Consider the following 23,963-nt stretch of genomic DNA (forward strand, 5'->3'; position numbering starts at 1 on the left):
TGAAGGAAGAGCATCATAGTCTATGAGAAAAGAAAGTAAAGAGGACCTGGAGTCCAGAGTCAAGGTCTGTTTAGGACAGTCACTGGCTCTAAGACTCTGCATCATTCTCTGGGTCACCTAACTTGGTGTCCTCCTTTATAAAATTGGAGGTGAGAAAATTTTTAGTTTCTTTATAGGGCTAAAGTTTCACGATTTTACTTTTGGGTTTTTTTGGTAGTTTTTGCCTGTTTGTTTTTACCAACATGCAAATCTAATACCTTATCACCATAAGAATTAGAACAAAAAAATAAGCTCTTGAATGATTAGATTCTCTTTTTCTGTCATCAAGTCTAAGTGGTTTAACCTTTCCTCACCCTAGGAAAAGGATTTGATTCCCATTAGAGGGTGAACCAGACCCTGTCACTACTGATTTACCCTCTTGCTCTGCAGACAGCAGCAATACCTCCGAGCAGGTTACTCAATCCAAGTACTGGCCAACATTCAGCGCAAGAGTTTCATTATTTAGCAATAGATAGGGTTTTGTGGGGTTTTTTAAGTCTAGAAGGGGAGGGAAGAACAAATTATTTAGCAAATTTCAGAATGAAATACACTGGAGACAGTGGACAGTCTTTCTAAAAATAAGATTTTTTGGAGGGGTGAGAGATAAGAATGCCAGTTCAAGTTGCACCTCATCATTTAACTGAGCCAGAAGAGAAGAGACATTTCAACAGGGGCCGGCGCCCAGCATCCACCCACCTGATGTGCAATATTCTCTCTGCCCCCGACCTACTTAATTCTGTGTAACTCAAATAAAATAGAACTCAATTTTAGATTTTTGTTAAGCCTCCTTCAAAGGTATGTGGGTGACTTTAATGTCTCTAATCAACAAAGGATTAATTTCCAGAATATATTAAGATATACAAAAAAAAGAAGTAAAAAAAGTATATATGGCAAACAATTCATAAAAAGAGTAAGCCCCTCCTTGGGGCGCCTGGGTGGCTCAGTGGGTTAAAGCCTCTGCCTTCGGCTCAGGTCATGATCCCAGGGTTCTGGGGTCGAGACCCACATCGGGCTCTCTGCTCAGCAGGAGTCTGATTCCCTCTCCCCCTCTGCCTGCCTCTCTGCTGACTTGTGATCTCGGTTTGTCAAATAAATAAAATCTTTTTTAAAAAATGACTTAATGACTACACATTTTAAAAGATGTTCAACTTCACTATCAGCAGAGAAACACAAACAAAACAACAATGAGATACTATTTCATACCGATAAAGACTGAGGAAATTTTAAATTGAGTCCTATCAAGTGCTAGTGAAAATTTGGCCAATTATAACGTAACTAGTATAACCGTACTGGAAAAAAATTAATTTGGAACCATCTAGTAAACGTAAAGATATTCACAGCTGAGACCCAGAGATTCTGCTTCCAGGTATAGCTCAGGAAGATGTTTGTTCAGTAATTTGAAATGTGCAGAAAAGGTGCAACGAAGAGTTCACTTTATCCAGATTCGTGAACTGCCAACATTTTGTCACATTTGCTTTATTGTGCTAGCCCTAGATGTATAAAATGACATTTTCAAAACCACTTGAGAATAAATTACAGACGTCATGCACTTTGCCCCTAAATTCTTCAGCACTGATTTCCTCAAGACACAAGGTTTTACTTAATCACAATGAAATTGTCAAAATCAAGAAAGTGGACATTACTGCTAAACTAGCATCAAATGTACAGACCTTATTCAAATTTCGACAATGGTCCCAGTAATGGCCTTCATACCACTTTTTTTCTGGCCCAGAATTCAACCAAGGATCATATATTAATTTACATGTCATCTCTGTAGTCTCCTAATTATATGAAAAAGTTACTCGGCCTTTCTTTGTTTTTTAAGACATTGACATTTTAAACTAATAATATGTTATATATTAATTAACTGAATTTAAATAATAAATAAGGGAAAAAAGACATTGGCATTTTTTAAGAGGACAAGCCATTTACTTTGAAGAATGTTTCTTAATTTGGGTTAGTCTCATGTCCCCTCATGATTAGACGCAGGCTGTATACTCTGGGCAGGAGAACTATGTAAACGATGTGTCCTGCTCCCTAGTCGCGTTGGGAACATGTGACTGGTCTGTCCCGTGACTGGTGACATTTAACTTTGGTTGGTTTAAGGCACTTAGTTATTACCAGATTTCTCCACTGTAAAGTTACTATCTTTCTCTGCTTGATCAGTAAGTGGAGAATTACTGTCTGCAAGTATGTGTGAAGGAGAGATACCTCGAGACTAAGAACTATTCTGCTCCTCAAATCCTCACCCAATGACATTAGCAGCTCCGATGATTCTTACCTGAATGAATTGGTACTACACGTCTTTTGTTTTAGGAATTTTAAAGATTTTAATTATTTATTGACAGAGAGAGCGAGCCAGAGAGAGAGGGAACACAGGCAGGGAGAGCGAGAGAGGGGGAAGCAGACTCCCTGCTGAGCAGGGCGCCTGACGTGGGGCTGGATCCCAGGACCCCAGGATCACGACATGAGCTGAAGGCAGACACTCGACGACTGAGCCACCCAGGTGCCCCATGTGTCTTTTCTTCTTTTCAAGATTTTATTTTTCATTTGAGAGAGAAAGAGAGTACAGGGGGAGGGTCCGAGAGAGGAAGAAGCACAGTCCCCACTGAGCAGAGAACCCAAGGCAGGGCTGGCAGGACTCGATCCCAGGACCCCAGAAACATGACCTGAGCAGAAGGCAGATGCCTGACCGGCTAAGACACCCAGGCGCCCCACTGTGTTTCTTTTAAATGGCATTTTCTCACTCCTTCCCCATTTATTATTTCCATTCCATCTTTAAAAGAGCTTTTCCATTACACTCCATAAGTTCTTATAAAACTACACAAAAGTAGACATATATAAGAACAATTTGCCACATTGTTTGCAATAGCAATCTCAAGGTACATTAGAGAGATGGATATACAGAAATAGATACAAATATCAAACCATTATGTTGTACACTTAAAACCAGTATGCTGTAACTGTACCTCAATAAAAATAAATAAAAAAAACAAAGGGAAGCTCGTATAAAAAAGAGATGGATACATGAAAAAATGTTCATCATCACTAGCCATCAGGGAGATTCAAATTAAAACCACATTGAGATACCACCTTACACCACTTAGAATGGCCAAAATTAGCGAGACAGGAAACAACATGTGTTGGAGAGGATGTGGAGAAAGGGGAACCCTCTTACACTGTGGGTGGGAATGCAAGTAGGTGCAGCCACTTTGGAGAACAGTGTGGAGATTCCTCAAGAAATTAAAAATAGAGCTTCCCTATGACCCTGCCATTGCACTACTGGGTATTTACCCCAAAGATACAGATGGAGTGAAAAGAAGGGCCATCTGTACCCCAATGTTCATAGCAGCAATGGCCACGGTTGCCAAACTGTGGAAAGAACCAAGATGCCCTTCAATGGACGAATGGATAAAGAAGATGTGGTCCATATACGCTATGGAGTACGATGCCTCCATCAGAAAGGATGAATACCCAACTTTTGTAGCAACATGGACGGGACTGGAAGAGATTATGCTGAGTGAAATAAGTCAAGCAGAAAGAGTCAATTATCATATGGTTTCACTTATTTGTGGAGCATAACAAATAGCATGGAGGACTTGGAAGATGGAGAGAAGAAGGGAGTTGAGGGAAATTGGAAGGGGAAGTGAACCATGAGAGACTATGGACTCTGAAAAACAATCTGAAGGGTTTGAAGAGGTGGCGGGGGTGGGAGGTTGGGGGAACCAGGTGGTGGGTATTGGAGAGGGCACGGATTGCATGGAGCACTGGGTATGGTGCAAAAACAATGAATACTGTTACGCTGAAAAAATAAAAAATTTAAAAAAAAAAGAGAGAGATGGATACATCCAGGGCCACATAGGAGCTAAAAGAAATTACCTGGAACATTGACCAACTTAGGTAATTTGCAAACATCATCATGAACAAACAACTCAGAACAATATGTGACAGTGATATTTTTATAGGGCCGGAATAATGCAAAATAATGAGTACTATGTGTTAAGATACGTACATGTATGGGGAACATGAAAATATGCACAAAAATAATAAACATGAAAATCAGAGTAGTAGTTTCAGGGGGGAATCAGGGAACAATACACAGAAGAATTTGATTGTTTCTATAAAGTTTTATTTATTAAACAACTTAGTTTAATAAATAAAACTTTATAGAAACAACAAAAGGTTACATGGAACTGACAATTGTTCCTAAGATGAAAATCTATATCGTCAGAGAGCAGTTACCAGCTTAGAAGCTCTTCCATAAGGTACACAAAATCTGAAACCAGGTATTATTATAAAATTTGACGTCAAAAGAAGCACTGCCCAATACATAATATCACTTCCCTCCCTAACTAGACTGGCCACTGAGGGTCAGACTTACTGATTCAATTTGCCCTAAGCATACCTCCTGAGAGAAAAAAGAAACTTCATTCAGTCAACATACAGTCACTATGATTCAGGCCTCAAAGTAAAGGTTAGAAAGAAAAAGAGGAAGTATTTCTTTTGGCACCAAGAAATGTTCCTAAGTAAACTAAAAGTTTTCAAAATATAGGTGTAAATACGTATCAGATTTAACTGGCACAGACACAATTTTGATATCAGTTTTTACGGTCATTAAGGAAACCTAGTTTTATCAGTAACAAATTAGTCCTTATCCTTCAGAGCGATCCCCATTTCTGAAACTGATAAAACCCTGACTCTAGGAAGCATTTCCTTTTGTTTCCTAAGTCAGCTTCAAAATAGTAAAGCCATAAACATTTGAACTTTGTCCTCATAACGAATGTTCTGGTGAACCCGACAAGGTGCATGCTTGGATGGAAATAAAATGAGAAAAACTATCTCTAAAAACTATCTCTACACAAGCTGCCCTGTGCCCTATGCCTTTAGCAAGTCATGGTACATCAATAACAGCAGCTATGAAAAGTCTGTTAAAAGAAATGGAGGCTGAAGTTTAAACCATTTCAAATATAATTAACTCTAAATTAGCTGAGTGAACTCTCGGAATGACGGCTCATTTATAAATCACAGTATCCTCCAGATGTAAATCACGCTTTCTAGGTCAGCCATTAGGGAAAATCAGGGTCCACTATAGATCAAAAGTGTATACAATAGGCTGTATATAGAGAAGCAGATCCTTAACCTGCCAATGGGCTCTATTCCAAAAGTTAGAAGCTCAGAGTTCAAAACACACTCTCTCCTGGAAACTCTGATTGAATTAGTCTGTTTCAGCTCCAAGCCCATCCAGTCATAAACCCAACTAACCCCAAAACGTAGGTGATCATATAGTAGCAGTCCATGAAACAGAAATCTTCAGCACTGTTTCTACCAGAAATTTTTTAATTAAATCTGGTTTGCAATTGACAAAAATACACTTCCTTGTCCTGCAGTGACTTAAAGGGGATATTTGGGAACTTCCAGGGGTTCTGGTAATGTTCCGTTTCTTGATCAAAATGAGAGGCACATGAGTAAGTTCACTTTGGGAAAAACCATTAAGTTGTACCTTTATAATTTTACACTCTTGCCTGTGTGTGTTTAGTTTCAATTTTTAAAAAGTTTACTTGCAAACTGCTGTACAATGTTGCCTATAGGTAATGATATTGTATTAAGTACTTAAAAATTTGTTAAAAGGGGCGCCTGGGTGGCTCAGTTGGTTAAGCGTCTGCCTTCAGTTCGGGTCCTGGGATGGAGCCCTGCCTCCAGCTCTCTGCTCAGCAGGAGACCTGCATCTCCCTCTCCCACTCCCCCTGCTTGTATCCTCTCTCTCACTGTCTCTCTCTGCCAAATAAATAAATAAAATCTTTAAAAAAAAGAACTTGTTAAAAGGATAAATCTCATATTCAGTGTTCTTACCAAATTAAAAAGAGAGAGAGAATCGAAAGAGACAGTATCCGTGAATCCCTGTTTCCGTCATTTATCCACTATAGGATTAAATAAATACTTCCATTATTTAAAAAAAAAAAAAGTTCATATCCCCCTAAGCAAGGGGGCAGGGAGGAGTTTACCTGTGGGAGCACCAACCACTGGTAGTGACGGCCTTTTCCTGATGTGAGGAGCTCGTGTGAGGGTCTCTGGTCCACCCTGGCCACGCCCCATGTCCTTCCTGACCCATCAGCGTGCTTACAGCAGAGATCAAGGTGAAACAGTTGTAAAGATGAGTTGCTCAGGCCGGGGTGGGGGTCGGAGAACAGACATACTCACTATCAAGCTCCAGAGGACCAAGACCTACATTCATGCCATCGCTGGGCTGTAGTTAAAGACTGGAAGGTCTTTACACAATTGGCACAACTAAGGGCCTAGGACCGATCCCTCAAACCAGGAGTCTCTGTCCTTGTTCTTGTCCATCAGTCATCACACAGATGGAGCAACTACATAGTCACCTGACTGCACAGCTTTCTGGCCCTTTTTTGGTCACATTTTCCACAAAAATTTAGCTGTAATGCTGCAAGGCTAAGTTCTAGATATACCATGTGCAGAAAATTCCCAGGGCCATTAGTCAAGTCATAATTTCTAGCACGTAAATTTGACTATGCTTACCTCCCAGAGAATCCTTTGTGTTCCCGATTACCACTGCTCTCCTTCCTAAGTACTTTTTTAAAAAAATCCTGTTTATTATTATTAACTTAGTTAAGTGTAACAATGGTGTCAGGGTTATATTTAAAACAAAAGTCAGGGGGTGCCTGGGTGGCTCAGTGGGTTGAGCCTCTGCCTCCGGCTCAGGTCATGATCTGAGCCCCACATCAAGCCCCGCATGGGGCTCTGCTCAGCAGGGAGCCTGCTTCCCCCCTCTCTCTGCCTGCCTCTCTGCCTACTTGTGATCTCTCTCTCTCTCTGTCAAAAAATAAATAAAAATAAAATCTTTAAAGCAAAAGTCAGTTTTTCATGATGTATACACTGAGGTACTTGAAGGTAAAATGGCATGGTATCTAGGATTAGTTTTTAAAGTGCTTCTATAAAAGGATACACATTAAGGTGAGAACATGGTGTTTCTGATTGCTTACCTGTATTCTCTAATTTTCTATGTTGCTCACATACTGCATCTGTAATTAAAATTTATCTAAGAAATACTTCCACAGAGAAGCCATAAGAGACTCTTAATGTCAGGGAACAAACTGAGGGTTGCTGGGGGGTAGGGGAGGGAGAGGGTGGCTGGGGGATGGACACTGGGGAGGGTATATGCTGTGGTGAGCGCTGTGAGATGTGTAAGACTGATGACTCACAGAACCATACTCCTGGGCAAATAATACATTAGATGTTAATAAAAAAAACACTTCCACAAAGGATAAACTGAAAAAAGAGGATAGATGATGTAAGTTCTTATTGAATTGGGTGGCGAGTACAAGGAGATTAACTGTACTGTTCTTGTTACTTCTTAAAAATGAATGCTATATTTTTAAAAAATCCATTTCAGAAACTCATTTGCAAAGTCAGTTTAGCTGGAAATCAATTTCCTCACCCAAAACCAAAGCATTCGTTCATTTAATCAGTCAGTCAGCCACGACAGAGAGACAGCCAGGCACTAAATAGAACGGAGGGAAAGGGAGCTGAACTCAAGCACGGCTACACATCAGAAATATCTTTGGAACCTATAAACATACAGCGCCAGGGCCCAGCCCCAGACCGCTCACTAGAACACCAACTACATTTTAAAAAATACACATGATGGATCCAAAAAAAAAAAAAAAAAAACAAAACAAAAAAAAAAAAACACCATAAGGACAAACATCAAAATATTAGTTCTCAAGCACAGGGTAGCTTCAAGGAGATAAGCACAATCCTTTGGGGTTGTAGTTACACACATATGTTCAAAAACACTTCTAACCTAATGACACTCAAGAAAATTAGGTCTTTTCTGCATAACAAAATTTCATATGGGTGATTTTTAATGTTCTTATTTATATATCTACAATGTCTCCTTTTTCGATAAAGTGTATTATATTACAGAGTGAGAGAAAAGAACTTACAAGTGCTATTTTTTTAAAACCGAAATGACATACGACTAACATACCCCCCACATGTCCATCATTTAAAAGGCCCAAACTGGGGGCACCTGGGTGGCTCAGTGGGTTAAGCCTCTGCCTTCGGCTCAGGTCATGATCCCAGGGTTCTGGGATCGAGCCCCGCATCGGGCTCTCTGCTCAGCAGGGAGCCTGCTCCACTTCCTCTCTCTGCCTGCCTCTCTGCCTACCTGTGATCTCTGTCTGTCAAATAAAAAAAAAAAATCTTTAAAAAAAAAAAAAAAAAAAAAAAAGGCCCAAACTGCAGAGCCTTGAGGGCGACAGGCAGCAGTGGACGGACTCGCGCATGACTCTGAGTGTACGACTCATTTTGGATCACCAGTTAGTGGTTCCTAATACTGCTAAGCATACACTCGCCTACCCTATGGCTTTCGATCACCCCGGGTATTGTCCTCTAGCAAAAAAACAAGCAGATAGGCTCAGGACAATGGTCACGGGGCTTTATTCCTAAAGGCTAAAAGCTGCAAACTACCCAAATGTCGATCAACATGACAACAAATTAAACAAATGATGTATTTCAATAAAGGAATTCCACAGCAATTTAAAAAATTCACTGAGTCGCACAACGTGGAGAAATCTCATGAATATGATACTTTGTGGAAAAACAGACACAAAAGAGCACATACCCTCTGATTCCATTTATGCGAATTTCAAAAATAGAAAGACTGAAGGATGACGGAAATCGGAAGACAGGTGACAGCAGGGTCCAAGGGATCAGTACTACATCTGGGCAGGGGCTTGAGAGACTTTTGAGAACTGGGGAACTATGACAGATTCTTCGACAGGTCTATAAATACCCCAAAATACATCTAGCTGAACACTTGATAGCTGTGCATTTTAATATGTGTTAACTGTGCCTCCACTTTTTAAAAATCAGAAACATGTTACATTTAAGAGTTGCCACAATTTGTAGCTATAATCCCAATTAGAGGTTCTAGGAAATCATAGTGCTTTTTTTCCATAAATATTTTTAGATTTCCCATTCTAAACTAGTAGACAACTGACATTTATTGAATGTTTTCTGATGCCAGACTGTGCTAAACCCTTGACACCTACACTTAAATAATCCCCAGAATCCAATGAGGTTTTGTCTGCTACCCCCATTTTACAGATGAGGAAACTAAGGCTCAGGAGGGTTGAGTAACTTTCCTGGGGCCACAAAAACAATAAGGAAGAGAAGGAGGTTTTGACACCAACTCTGCTACTCCAACGCCGACTGCTTCCTCGGATCCTAAAGCTTCAAATTCCACGTCGCTCTGTCCAGCACCTGCCCTTTGAGAGGCCCCAAAGATATGAGACCTTCCCTTCTCCTCCACGTCAGTCCAGTTCCCCTTGCTAAAAAAAAGGAGCTGAGTAACAGTTCTTACCAGTGTCTCTCCTGCCTGTGAGGGAAGGAACGGAACTCTGATCTAGGGGACACTGTGCGTGGCTGGCATCTAGCTTTAATCTGGAGACGCACTTGTCACTAACTTATGCACACTCCCTCATCCTTCCTGGATCATTGTAACCCACATCACTTTTCTTCTTTCTTTTTTTAACGAGGGCAGGAATCTTTCAGCGCCTGGAACACATCTGATTCGGTCTCTGTACCTTCCCATGCTAAGCCCAACAAAAAGCAGCCACTGGGCAGCGGCCCACGTGATGCTCCTTCCCCAGTTCCGTCATTCCTCCAGGTCTGAGCAGTCTGAGGCGGTTCTTCTGTCCAACCCAGGGCTCTGTGACCTCAGTGCACATCCAGCTGGCGTTGTTGCTCCTCGAGTTCTCCTGAGGCACAATCAGCTGCCCCATGTACTGCAGGTCAGTCAAGGTTTAGAAAGCATAATCACTCTTGATGGTTTTTAGGAAACACCTTCTATCTCTTTTGGTCCCAACAGCCTGTTACACCTCACCCATGACTCTAGGTTTGAGTTCAAGGTCGCTGCGACAAAGACAGATTGACCATGAAGCCAACACAGTTCATCTTTGGTCTCCTCACCTAAACGGCTCCTTCCAAGGTCCCACACCTAATTCTGTATATTCTTTTACCTAAAGAGGATCTCCAAATTGTATAAGCTTCGGGCACCCACAAAATTGCATTTGCCCTCACCTCTGAGTCATATTGTCATTTTGTTGCTACAAGCAACACATCTGTGATAAAGCATTCACCTTGTAAATTAAATCAATTTAGAAGGAGAAATATTTGGGGCACCTGAGCGGCTCAGTCGGTTAAGTGTCTGCCTTCAGCTCAGATCATGATCTCAGGGTCCTGGGATCAAGTCCTCTGTCCAGTTCCTGCTCGCAGGGAGCCTGCTTCTCCCTCTCCTCCCTGCTCGTGCTCTCTCTCTCTCTCACTGTCTCTGTCTCTCAAATAAGTAAATAAACTCTTTTAAAAAAGGTTTTTTTAATAAAAAAGAAGGATAAAAACTTAAGATGAGAGAACCAAGTTATTACCAGTAAGTATTAGAACACAGGGAGTTCACAGACACACATTAACATCTTTCTGCTTAATTTCACTTACTATTGATAATATGTTATCTATTGGATGATCAAATCAGCAATATACTCCTTAGAGGGGTTGCTGTTGGCTAGGTCATCTTTTGGTTATTGTTTTAAGGTCTGAAGTTTCTTTAATTTTGAAAGTGCAAGATTGAAGAGAAAAACAAAAAAATGTGAATGCAAGCAAAATGAAAAAATTCACTACATAGAAGGTGCACAGGTGTCCCTATAGGAGCAAAACTGCTTTAGAAAAACTAAATTATTACATGCCATATACTAGGTCCATAAAAAGAAAAGAGGATAAAATCAGTACAACTCTCATGACTTGTCATGTATATGACATGTGCTCTAAAGAAATGCTGGCTTAGCATCTCCTTTGATTTCCTAAGAGGTACGCGGTTATGATTGCCTCGTTCAGAAAAAAAAGAAGCATTAGTTATGAAACTATTCATGCACCCCTGCCCATGTTTCCCCAGTTGGCACATTTAAGAGACATCCAACTTTTTAATTCTATTTCTTTTTTTTTTTTACCATAAAAGAGTAAAGTTTGTTTTAAGTACCTATGTACCCCATCAACTAATCCAATTAATAAAAGTAAAATAAGGGGACGTCTGGGTGGCTCAGTGGGTTAAGCCTCTGCCTTTGGCTCAGGTCATGACCTCAGGATCCTGGGATCAAGCCCCGCATCAGGACCTAAAAGATATATTCAGAACATTTCATCCTAAACTGGCAGAGTACACATTCTTTTCAAGGGCACAAGGAACATTCTCCAGAACAGATCACATACAGGATCACAAATCAGGCCTCAACAAGCACAAGAAGACTGAGATCATGCCATGCATATTTTCTAACCACAACGCCATGAAACTAAAAGTCAACCACAAGAAAAAATTTGGAAAGACCATAAGTATACAGAGGTTAAAGAACATCCTACTAAAGAATCAATGGGTTAACCAGGAAATTAAAGAAGAAATTGAAAAATACATGGAAGCAAATGAAAATGAAAACACAATAGTCCAGAACCTTTGGGATGCAGCAAAGGCAGTCCTAAGAGGGAAGTGTAGCAATACAGACCTTCCTCAAGAAGCAAGAAAAATCTCAAACACATGACCTACCTTACACCTAAAGGAGTTAGAAAAAGAACAACAAATGAAGCCTGAAGCCAGCAGAAGAAGAGCAATTACAAGGGTTAGATCAGAAATCAATGATACAGAAACTAAAAAAACAACAGAACAGATCAATGAAACCAGGAGCTGGTTCTTTGAAAATATTAATAAAACTGATAAACCCCTAGTCAGACTAATCAAAAAGAAAAGAAGAAGGACCCAAGTAAAATCACAAACAGGAGAGAGAAACAACAACAAACACCACAGAAATACAAAAATGAACTTCTGGGGCTTCTTCAAGATAAAAAGCTTCTGCACAGCAAAGGAAACAGTCAACAAAACTAAAAGGTAGGAGGTGCCTGGGTGGCTCAATTGATTGGGTGTCTGCCTTCATCTGAGGTCATGGTTCCCCGGGGTCCTGGGATCGAGGCCTATATCAGGCTGCCTGCTCAACGGGGAGCCTGCTTCTCCCTCTGCCACTCCCCCGGCTTATGCGCTCTCCTCTCTGTCAAATAAATAAAATCTTAAAAAACAAAAAAAAAAAACCTGGGGCGCCTGGGTGGCTCAGTGGGTTAAGCCTCTGCCTTCGGCTCAGGTCATGGTCTCAGGGTCCTGGAATCGAGCCCCGCACCAGGCTCCCTGCTCGGGGGGAAATCTGCTTCTCCCCCTCTCTGTCCTTCTTCTCCCACCCCCTCTTGTGCTCTCTCTGCCACTTTCTCTCAAATAAATACATAAAATCTTAAAAAAAAAAAAAAAAAAGAAAGTAAGAAAGAAAGAAAAAAAGACATCTAGGAGAAACAGAAAAATAGCCAAAAGAAGTGAGTAGATATTCCCCAGGAAAAAGAAATACAAATGTTCCTTAAGCACTTTGGGGAGGGTATGTGCTATGGTGAGTGCTGTGAATGGTGTAAGGCTGATGATTCACAGACCTTTACCCCTGGGGCAAATAATACATTACATGTTAACAAAAAAAAAAAAGCAAGAAAATTAAACTCTACAAGCAAAAAAAAAAAAAAAAAGTCCCTTAAGCATGAAACATGTACAAAGTCACTCTTTGTAACAGAAATGCATATTAAGACTACCCTGAGTTTCTACTTCTCACCTACCAGATTGGCACAAATCCAAAACTTGGACAAATTTATGCCTTCGGTGAAGCTGTGGGGAATAGGCACTTGGCACACACTTCTAGTGAAAGTACAAATAGTGCAGGGGCGCCTGGGTGGCTCAGTGGGTTAAAGCCACTGCCTTCGGCTTAGGTCATGATCCCCGGGTCCTGGGATCGAGCCCCACATGGGGCTCTCTGCTCAGCGGGGAGCCTGCTTCCTCCTCTCTCTCTGCCTGCCTCTCTGCCTACTTGTGATCTCTGTCTGTCAAATTAAAAAAAAAAAAAAAATTTTTTTTTAAATTAAAAAAAAAAAAAGAAAGTACAAATAGTGCAAACCAGTAATGAAGGGCATCTAGCAACGCCAATCAAAGTTACAAATGCTCTTTGACAGACAACACATTCGGGTCACAGACTGACGTTACATGTTAATTCATGTTACAGATATAATACTGCCCCGTATTTTTTAAAGATTTTATCTGACAGAGAGTGAGAGGGAGCACAAGCACAGAGGGGGGCAGGCAGAGGGAGAGGGAGAAGCAGGCTGCCCGCTGAGCAGGGATCCCAGGACGCTGGGACCATGACCTGAGCCGAAGGCAGACGCTTAACCACTGAGCCCCCCAGGTGCCCCCTGCAGCCTACCTGAACAGCACCAGGCCTAGAACTACAGTTACAAAGAACTACTTGCACTCATATAACAAAATTTCTTGCTAAACAAGAAGAAACTTTCTAAATAATCAACGGAAAGGACCACTGGATATAGTTGATTACTATACCTCATCTTCGGTCAAAAACCAGAAACATCTGCATTGTGAGAGACGTCTGCACAGCACAAAGAAACACTGCGACAACGAGCAGGACGCAGAGGTAGACGGCAGGGGCGGAAGTTATACTATGTGGTCATCAAACCACGTATTTTTAAATAACTACAGTTTTGGCACCATGTGAACATATTACTTATGCAAAAAAACTAAAATATTTTTTCAAGATGTATAAACCGAAATTTAAAACACTCACACAAAAGCTTGCAGACACGAAGCCTGCGTGTTCATCGGCTAGCTGTCCCAGAATCACATCATCTGATGGCTCAGCGAGTCCTCAAAATTGCAAAGACGAAACAAAGTGAAACTTGACGGTGACCACTTCCCACATAACCAGTGCCACCCCTGCATTTCGAACCTTACCCCAAAATACTTAATTTCTAGGTTAGCTTTAGAAGTCCCTGACAATGCCCTACCTCACATGTGTACACACGCGTGGAAAAGCACACTTTACAGAGAAGGCGTCCAAAGGCTTTATTTCTCAGAAGGAGTTGGTAGATGACATCTATTATTCTTGCGAGAAAAACAGAGCACAAAAGAGTATTGGTGGGCAGAGGAATGAGGAGAAAGAAAATATCGAGTTAGAACTCACTCTTCCCTCAGTTTCATTCCCTCTGCTCTTATTTTCTTCCCTGGTTGATTCTCGTCTCATTCGTTTATCTTCTCCTGTCCTTTTCCTATGAATTTTTCTCTAGTGTTTGTAAATGTCTTTCACTCTGTGAGTTCACTAAAGCCACCATTTCAACTTTCACCCGCTGAAAATAACTGTGCACCTGCAGCCTGCCTTCTTCCCCAAGGCTCACACTTTATATGGCTGCCAGGACATTCCAACTCTCCACCAACCCACTGCTCATGCTCTTCAGGCCCCATGAGATGTAGAAAGATTTATCATGCAAATAGATGTCCAAAGAAAGCCCAGGTAGCAATATTCATATTCAAAAGAAAGACTATAACAAGAAACAAAGAAGGACACTACATGATAATCAAGGAGACAATCCAACAAGATGTAATAATTGTGAATATTTATGCACCCAACATGGGAGGACCCAAATACATAAAACAGTTAAAAACAAACATAAAGCAGCAGTCATACAGTAACAGCAGAGGACTTGAGCACCCGACTTACGTCAGTGGCCAGATCACCCAAAGAGAAAAGCAACAAGGAAACAATGGCTTTCCATCTGCACTGGATAGACTTAATAATAGGTATATTCAGAACATTCCATCCTAATACAGCAGAAAACACATTGTTTTCAAGTGTACGTGGAATATTCTTCATATTAGGCCACAAAACAAGTCTCCACAAGCGTAAAAAGGTCGAAGTCATGCAATGCATCCTTTCTGACCACAATGCTATTAAAGCAGAAGTCAACCATGAGGAAAACTCTGGAAAGACCACAGATACATGGAGGTTAAACATCTGCTACTACACAGTGACAAAGTCAACCCGGAAATCAGAGCGGAAACGAAGAAGGTCACGGAAACAAATGAAAACAAACACAACGGTCCCACACCCCGGGACGGTCCCACACCCCGGGGACGCAGCAAAGTGGGTCTAAGAGAAAAGCTTACAGCAGCACAGGCTCACCTCAAGCAGCAAGAAAAGTCTCAAATAAACAACCTAACCTTACAGCTAAAGGAGCTAGAAAAAGAACAAGCAAAACTCAAAACCAGCAGAAGGAAGGAAGGAATAAAGATTAGTTTCATTTGAATGAAATAAAATGGAATCTAAAACAAACAAACAAACAAAACAGAACAGATCACGGAAACCGGGAGCTAGCTCTTTGAGAACATCAACAAAATTGACAGACATGGAGGGACGCCAGGTGACTAAGTCGGTTAAGCGTCCAACTCTTGATTTCAGCTCAGGTCATGGCCATGAGATGGAGCCCTTTGTATAAGCTCTGCGCTGGACAAGGAGTCTGCTTGAGATTGTCTCACAGTGTCGCTCCCCTTGCCTCTCCGCCTGCCTGCTCACTCACTCTCTCTCTCTTTCTCTAATAAGTAAATAAATCTTTTTAAAAAATAAACATGATAAACATCTACCCAGACTCATTTTTTTAAAAGGGGGAGGGGCTTAAATAAAATCACAAATGAAAGAGGAAAAAATAAAACCGACGCCACAGAAATAGAAAAGATTGCAAGAGAGTATTACGAAGAATTATATGCCAACAAATAGAACAACCTAGAAAAAAATGGATCAATTCAGAGAAACCCATAAACTACCAAAAGAGAAACAGGAAGAAATAGAAAACTGGAACAAACAGATTACCGACAAAAAAACTGAGTTGGTATTCAAAAACCTCCCAACAAAGAGAAGTCCAGGACTAGACAGCTTCACGGGTGAATTCTACCAAACATTTCAAGAACAGTTAATATCTAGACTTCTCAAATATTCCAAAACATAGAAGGGGAAGGAAGACTCCTGAATTCATCCTATGAGGCCAGCATCACCCTGATGCCAAAACCAGATAAAGACACCTCAAAAATAGAGAACTGCAGGTCAATATCTCTGATGAACAGAGATGCAAAAATTCCTCGACAAAACAGTAGCAAACCACATCCAACAACACAAAATTATTCACCAGGATCAAGTGGGATTTATGCCTGGGATGCAAGGATGGCTCAACATTTGCAAATCAAGGTCCCATTACCTTCCAGAATGGCTTGCCATCTACCACCTCTTCTTTCTCCACTTCCCTCTCCCTCTGCAAAGCAACCAGATTCATCTTCCCAAACCTTTGATATCCCCTCACCTAAAGAAGTAATTTCTTAGCCTGGCATTTAAGGCCTTCTAGGACTTAAACCTAAATATCTACCCAACATTTTTAAACTGTTAGGGGGATTTATATATGAACTGTGTATTAGATGATATTAAAAAGTTAAGTTTGGGGGTGCCTGAGTGGCTCAGTGGGTTAGAGCCTCTGCCTTCGTCTCAGGTCATGATCCCACGGTCCTGGGATCGAGCCCTGCATCGGGCTCTCTGCTTAGCAGGGAGCCTGCTTCCTCCTCTCCCTCCTGCCTGCCTCTCTGACTACTTGTGATCTCTATCAAATTAAAAAAAAAGTTAAGTTTGAGTTAACCTAGGAGTGCTGTGGCTATTTTTCAAAATCCTTTTTTTAAAATGCATGAAAAGACATGAAATCTTATATTGCATTAACTATTTTAGCAAAAAATAAGGCACAGGTGAATCAAGTGTGGCAAAATCTTGACAAATATTACCTGTATCAGGCTCATTATACTATTCCTCTACTTTTGTGTGTGTTTGACAATTTTCATCATCATTGCCACCACCATCAGGCACACAATTTGTGAACAGAGGCAGACTAATAAAAGCAGGTAGACATTTGGCAGTGATAAGGAAAATCTTGCTCTATAATCCTTCCATATCCTGTAACTGGATTATTTTTCTCTCTACAAGTAGCTAGACAAGTTCCAGTCTTTTATCAGCAAAATAACCCCATTAAATGCACTATACTACACATCTGTGAGGACAGCAGATACTGACTTGTATTCAGAGAGTTTGCATCAAGACGATACTACTAAATCAACTTAAGTGATTTAAACAGAGTATCAACGCCCCCCACCCCACTTCCCACCAACCAGCTGCCCAGCAGAGCACCTGGGTGGCTCAGTAGGTTAAGTAGCTGCCTTCAGCTCAGGTCATTATCCTGGGGTCCTGGGATAGAGCCCCACTTTGGGCTCCTTGCTCAGTGAGGAATCTGCTTTTCCCTCTCCCTCTGCCTCCCCCCACCCCCTCTCCCTCTCACACACATGCTCTCTCTCTACCAAATAAATAAATAAAATCTAAAAAAAAAAAAGCCTGCCCAAAACAAAATGAGTATTGAAAATGATACTCAAATTTCTGTCACAAAATATTATCCCATATTTTCTACAAATGAAAGAGATTTAGTATTGACGCAAGCAATGTTATACCAGAATCAACATGGTTAATCAAGTCTCACAGAAAGAATTCCAAGAGTAAAATCAGAGCAAAACATTAGGCAACCTGAATTCTCCCTGAATAGGTATAACATCCGAAGTTTCAACACAGCATTTTGCCCTTTGTGTGTGTGTGGTGGGGGCCGGTGGGGGAGGAAGCAATGGGGATGGGAGGGAAGACATACAGGGCAGGAGAGAAAGTTAGTATGGGAGCTTCATTAACAATAGGCCATGTGACCCCAAATCCCTGCGCGTGGTGCCTGCGGGCGTGGGCAAAGGGGGGGGATCCTGAGGAGGCACTTCCCGGGCAAACGTTGCTGAATCAGACCAACGGCATGTTGTAGAGGACAGCACCTACATAACCGAGCCATGGCCTCTATTTATTTGTATTGTTTGTGACACCATCAGGACAAGGGCCTTTCTTCCTGCCTGTTAACTTTTGGTCGGTAAGCATTCAACATGTCCTAGTAATATAATGCAATTTATAGCGAATTAGTCTCCAGTTCTGGGAATGGCATAGTGTATTACATTCATTATAAGCACGACCCTGAGTCACTGAAGTCCGTTGCACAATCAACCCTTGAAATCAGTCAGGTACCCAAGGATGAGGCGGTAGCTCTTAACAGTCCATGGTCCCTTGCACGATTTACAACAGAGTGAGATGAAAGTTGGTAAAATCTCAATACACCACGTTCCTGAGTCTAACAGATGTGCCTGTCCCACGGCTGGAGCGGCGAGGCCCATCGGCCCTTGGGAAACAAATGAGGGTAGAGGGTAACTACGTTCTCCACGGACGCGGAGCGCTCAGTAGAACACGGTTTCTTAAAGAGGGGAAGAAAGATGTACCTTCAGTGTTGCAGTAACAATGAGGAAACATCCTTAAAACTGGAAGAAGGTGCAATAACAGGGCTCCTAGAAGAGACCTTGCTCGTGACCCTGCCTGAAGCTCGCTCGGTAAAGCGGGCGGTTTCAAAGCAGCAGACGGCTGAAGACAGGAGACAGCGCTTCAGCCACAGAGACAGAGTTTCCCTCAGTTCGGCTTTCCTCGGGATTGTGAATAAAAGCACAAGAGACACAGAACGCAACAGGGGTTTACCTGCAGAGAGAGGGACTCAAAAAGTCTTTCCAAAACTCCATCAGATGCAAGAGCGGCCGAAGAAATTTTGGGTGCAGAAATTAACACAACTATTTTCCCTGTTTAGCCAATCTCTCCCTCTCCATTTCCTGAACCTCTCGCCGGCTCGGGAGCGCTCCCACAGCTCCAGATGTCACCTGCTCTCCTGGGGCCCCTGGCCTGCCTGTGACCCTTGCCTCAACCTCGACCGGCTCAGCGCCAACTGGGGTTCTTGCCAGCAGCCGCACAGACACGAGGCTCCGGAGGCAGAAGACTGTGGCACCCGGCACGCTTGTGTGTTTCTTCGGCCTCGGCCCATCTGTCCGGGAGGAAGACGCTCCCTGCGTGCGGACTGCAGACAGCAGGTGCACCAACAGGGCACACACCCCGGGACAAGGTTGCCTGGGCAGGATGGAAACCAGGATGGGAGCGGAGGCGCACACCAGGCACGGCTGAGGGTCCACAGAGATGAGGGCAGCCTGTCTGAGACTGGAGCAGATCCCACGCAGTCCTTCGCTTATGGCCTACCTGGGCGTGCATCGCCGTGACCTGTCAGATGCCTGTCTCCTCACAGGAAGCGTAGCTTAGTGGTCTGAGGAGCTCATCAAACTCACAGGTAGCAAATGCTCAGTAACGGCCAATAGTCATTGCCTATTTCATGGCTAAAAGAGACAGCTACTCTGAATAAAAGAAGATAAATTTAGGAGACTTCAGCCTTACTCTAAACCATTATGATTTATATTTTCTCCTCTTGTTCACTTCCACTCTTTTCTGGAGGTACCATGGAAAAGACAGAGCATGGCAAAAACAAAAAAAGGAAGGAAGGAATCCAACAAGTGACAACATTCACTTCAGTACAGGCTAAAAAATCTAAACTAATGCTAAGGACACCCTCACCTACTGATTTTTAATCCTCTTAGCCTACCAAATTGAAACACCTTGTACATTAATTCACGGCCCAAGATGTGCACCACCACCACCCCAATCTATAGGGCTCCATAGAATTTCACTCAAAATCAGTGACACCCCAAATCTCACCAAGTACAACAGAAAGCCAGCAATAAAGTTTGTTGTGCCCTTAATCATAAGGATACACATTTAAAAATGTACCTGGAAAAATTAAATATTAGTAAATCTGCAATGTCCAAGAGAAGTTATCTGACAACAAAAGGAATGTGTGTAGCCAGAAATACCCAATCTTCGTAAAATGTTCCCAGTGATAATACCTGGTGTTAAAGTAAACACCAGAAAGATCTACTAGTTGTTTCAATCCTTTGAACATAACAATCCAATTACACAAAATGAGCAGATGTTTTCATTCAAATACTTTGTTTCCAAAATGCACTATGGTATAATACAGTTTCTACAGTTCCTCTCAGACAAGCCTCCAGAAGACAAATTCCTCCTAGTGAAGTGTTTGACATTGTGATTATCTTTAATCCTAAATCAGATGGGCACAAAACTGTTTCTACATTATTTTTGAAAAACACGTAAAGGCTTAGTCTTTTAATTAAATCAAATGACTTATTTATTCCTAATTTCATAGTCATCCCTTCCATAGAATTCTACTTTCCTATGAACCCCGGTCTCAAACAATTCTTAAAATTCTTACCCTCAGTAAAAGAGTTTATTGGAACAATGGCAAAATACTAAAAGGCACAAGCACTAGAGAGTTCAGTGACTTAATCCACTTTTAACAAAAATTGACCAGGGTCTTTACTGTAGGACTTTTCTGAGCCCTTGTTACTATGTAATGTATAGTACCTATGTTACCACATTACTCTGTAATGTTACTTTCTAAAAGCAAGGTGTCACATGTGGTAGGAGTAATTATTTATTTCACATATTACCAATCAGCCTTTAGTAGGAAAGGGTTATCTTGAGGAACATTTTTGAGAACAAGTTAGAATAAGGTGCTAATAAAACCTCAAAAATAGGTTTGACTCTAAGATAGTCTAATTAGCATTATTTTCTTAAATTGTTAACTACATCTTTAAAAATTACAGGCAACCACTTTTAAATGTACACCTTTAGAAATGCCCTATAAGAACACAAAGATGAACTAGCACACTATTACCTCCTACACAGTGAAAACTCATTCAAAACTCAGCCAGCGGCTCTTTTGCATAAAGAACAACAGTATGAGTGGTCCAAGGCCTACAGAATGCACTGCTTTCTGCATATGTCAAGTTCAAACTGGGTAGATGTAAATTTATCCAGTCTGGATGCGTTAACCGTCATAAATGAAAAAGAAGACTTACCGACAGAAGCTGAGCTTTTAAGACCCGACTCCTTTGGGACTCCTTTTTCAATTCGGATTGTGGCCCACTGTTTAAAAACAAGTAGTGTTGTTAGTGTAAACGGGTCCATAGATACAAGGTAACATACTCGAACCTTACCTACACACAAGTGGAATTAAACGGTAAGCCCGGCACTCTCTGAATTAGAGATGCCCTTGTAAACCTCTGAGGTAGCAGTAATCGGAGGCTCAAGCACAGCCTTATATTCATCACTGATTATGCTCTAATAAAATGAGCACAAGATCATGTTTACCCTATTGAAACCCCTCACGCACCTGGGACCCCCATCAGGGACTCCTTGAAAGCACAGGTTATGGCATCAAGTCTGAGTTCAAGGTACTTAATCCTTCTAGGCCTCAGTTTCCTCATCTGTAAAATGAGGACAATAGTTCCTATTCCTCAGGGTTGCCATGAGGATCGAAGGAGATGAACGCTCACCCTCGTGAATACCTACTAAACACAGGAGCCGAAGAATAACTAGTTTTCATAACAAATAAGGCATTCAGGGGCTAGACACACTCAGAGAGACCTAACTGCCTACATCAGCAAAAGGCTTGCGGAAGGGGCTGCCCACACTTGGGGGACTGGAAAGGAAGTGGGGGAACGGCTGAAGACATCACCCGGTCACCTGGTCACTTGCCCCTATTGCGATGCACAGGGAAATGTTATGATTATGCGGAACCACAGGTTTGCAAGAACTTAAGAACAGGAAAAATCAATTCCCATTTTTGTTTTCAGTGTACATAGGAATATAAAGAAATACACCAAGATGTGATTTTGTTATTTTCTCCTTTATACTTTTCCTATGCATTTCCAAAATTATCCACCATGAACATCAGTGTTCAGAGACCACTGTGGGCTTACTCCCCAGTGAACTTTGTTGATAGCATCCCAGAAAATGCCAATGGCTATTTTTCCAGTTTAGAAAAGGAATGATTAAAATTATTAAAATATGTCGATGATTACAATTCCAGAAGCTAACATTGTCTAAACTGAGTGATTGGAGAGGAAGTGGGAAATTAGAGGTAAAAGGCATTGTGATCATTTTAAGTAGGACTTCAGTGCCCTTGAAGGACCAAAAAGAATTTTTCAAAAATATAATGGCCAAAAACCAGGTATTGCTAGACTCACAAGGAATTAAGCAGATTTTTTTTTTAATGCAAATAAATAAGACAATGAAAGACAAAGACTAAGTAACCTAAAACATACCTGGAGGTCAAGGAGAAGGGCATGACCTGAGTACATCAGGACCCCGCACAACATCCCAAAGAGCCAAGTAGGAACATGCTATTTGCGCTTAGAGAACAGCCTATAAATAGACACTTAATCTTCCTGGCTTCAAGTGGCAACTCACAAATGATAATAAGACTCAATCTTAATCTGATCGTGCCTTTTTCCTTCTTTGGTGATTTAATGCAGGAGTCCTCAAACTCTAGACATACCTCTCATCTCCTCTCCTCTCGATAGACGTGAAGGTTTATTTCCATAGTTTTTCACTTTAAAGCTTTTAGCACCTATTGTCATTTATAATTAGACCAAAGATAGATTAAAATAAAATTTTGTCATAACCAAACATTTGTTATCTTGGAGCTCACTTTTTTTCTTGCGGCCAGGTGATTTTATTTTTCATATAAGCAGCAATGACGTTAGATTAGGACAATTATTCCATGCTCATGTGATGGAAAAAACTGGTATTTTGAGGCTGTCATGGGCTGAATTGTGTCTCCTCCCAAAATTCATACACAGAAACCCTACCTTCCCAGTCCTCAGAATGTGATTGCATCTGGAAACAAGGCCTTCTTTAAAAGGTGACAAAGTTAAAATGAGGCCTTTAGGATGTGCCCTAATCTAACATGACTGATGTCCTTCTAAGAAAAGGAAATTTAACAAACACAAGCATCCAGGGATTTGCACACAGAGAGGAAGGATCGTGTGTAGGCAGCCATCTGATCTGCAAACCGAAGAAAGAGGCCCCAGAAGAAACCAAACCTGCCCACACCTCATCTGGACTTCCAGCCTCCAGAACTATGAGAAAATAAATTTCCATTGTCTAAAGCTCGCAATCTGTGGTATTTTGTGATGGCGACCCTGGCGGACTAATACAGGGGCGTGCATCCTACAGCGTGATGTGCTACAGGGCTCCGCGCTCTGTCACCAGGCAGGTGTCAGAAGGCATACCTGCTCCTCAGTCGGTAGCTCCAAGGTCTGTCCTACAAAATGCAGTTACAGTGTCCAAGACTAGCAAAGTTTCAGGTTGGAGGAGAAGTCATTTAATGCCAAAGGAAACGTGTAGTAGAGAACCACTTTCTCCCGTGAGCTTACTCCCCAGGGAAGGTGGAAAGCACCCAGGCTTTGCAGCCAGACACTGTGCATGTGAGTTCTGGCTCTGCACTTCCGGGCTGGGCTCATCGCAGAGGGGAGATTTTTCACGTCTTGGGACCTTGGTTTCATCATCCCTAAACCAGAGACAGCACCAAGATAAAAGATTAAAGAAGGTGATCTATCCAATGACTGCCGCACAACAGGCCACAAAGTGGAAAATGTTGGCTTCCTCCTCCCTCCTCACACCTTACAATTTATTTAACTTCCAAAATGATCACTTTTTTCCAGACTGCCATTGCATCTTCCAATAAACAACTCTGTCGCTTCTACCATGCCAACTAACCAGGTAGCCCAGAGAGAGAGATGGGGAATATTTCTTCAGAAGTTCTAAGCCTCTTCTAGAGGTTATCTCAGAAAACATCTGCCCCCAGGAAACATGAAAAATGCAATTCTGTCCACAAGAAGATCCTGAAGGATGACGGTGGCTTTTAACAGTCCCCATTGTTATTCCCATCTTACTTCCCACCCACCCCCAAAAAGAAAAGTTGAAAGATACTTCCCATTGGGTTCTCACTCTACTTTACTTTAAAAATCCTCTTGGGGGCACCTGGGTGGCTCAGTGGGTTAAGCCTCTGCCTTCAGCTCAGGTCATGATCTCAGGGTCCTGGGATCGAGCCCCACATCGGGCTCTCTGCTCCGCAGGGATCCTGCTTCTCTTCCTCTCTCT

General features: G+C 41.8%; 1 protein-coding gene across 1 annotated transcript in view; it reads right to left on the reverse strand.

Annotated features, from left to right (window-relative positions):
• LOC111149009 (glycerol-3-phosphate acyltransferase 3) overlaps window positions 1-23,963 on the reverse strand; it is a 50,816-nt gene that overhangs the window by 22,049 nt on the left and 4,804 nt on the right. Inside the window, exon 2 of the mRNA XM_022505885.1 lies at window positions 20,876-20,942. Within this exon, the coding sequence (XP_022361593.1) occupies window positions 20,876-20,942 (67 nt within the window). The remainder of the gene's footprint in view (window positions 1-20,875; window positions 20,943-23,963) is intronic.

Source organism: Enhydra lutris, unplaced genomic scaffold (assembly GCF_002288905.1).
Source record: "Enhydra lutris kenyoni isolate GAN:26980312 unplaced genomic scaffold, ASM228890v2 scaffoldscaffold21, whole genome shotgun sequence".
Lineage (NCBI taxonomy): Eukaryota > Metazoa > Chordata > Mammalia > Carnivora > Mustelidae > Enhydra > Enhydra lutris.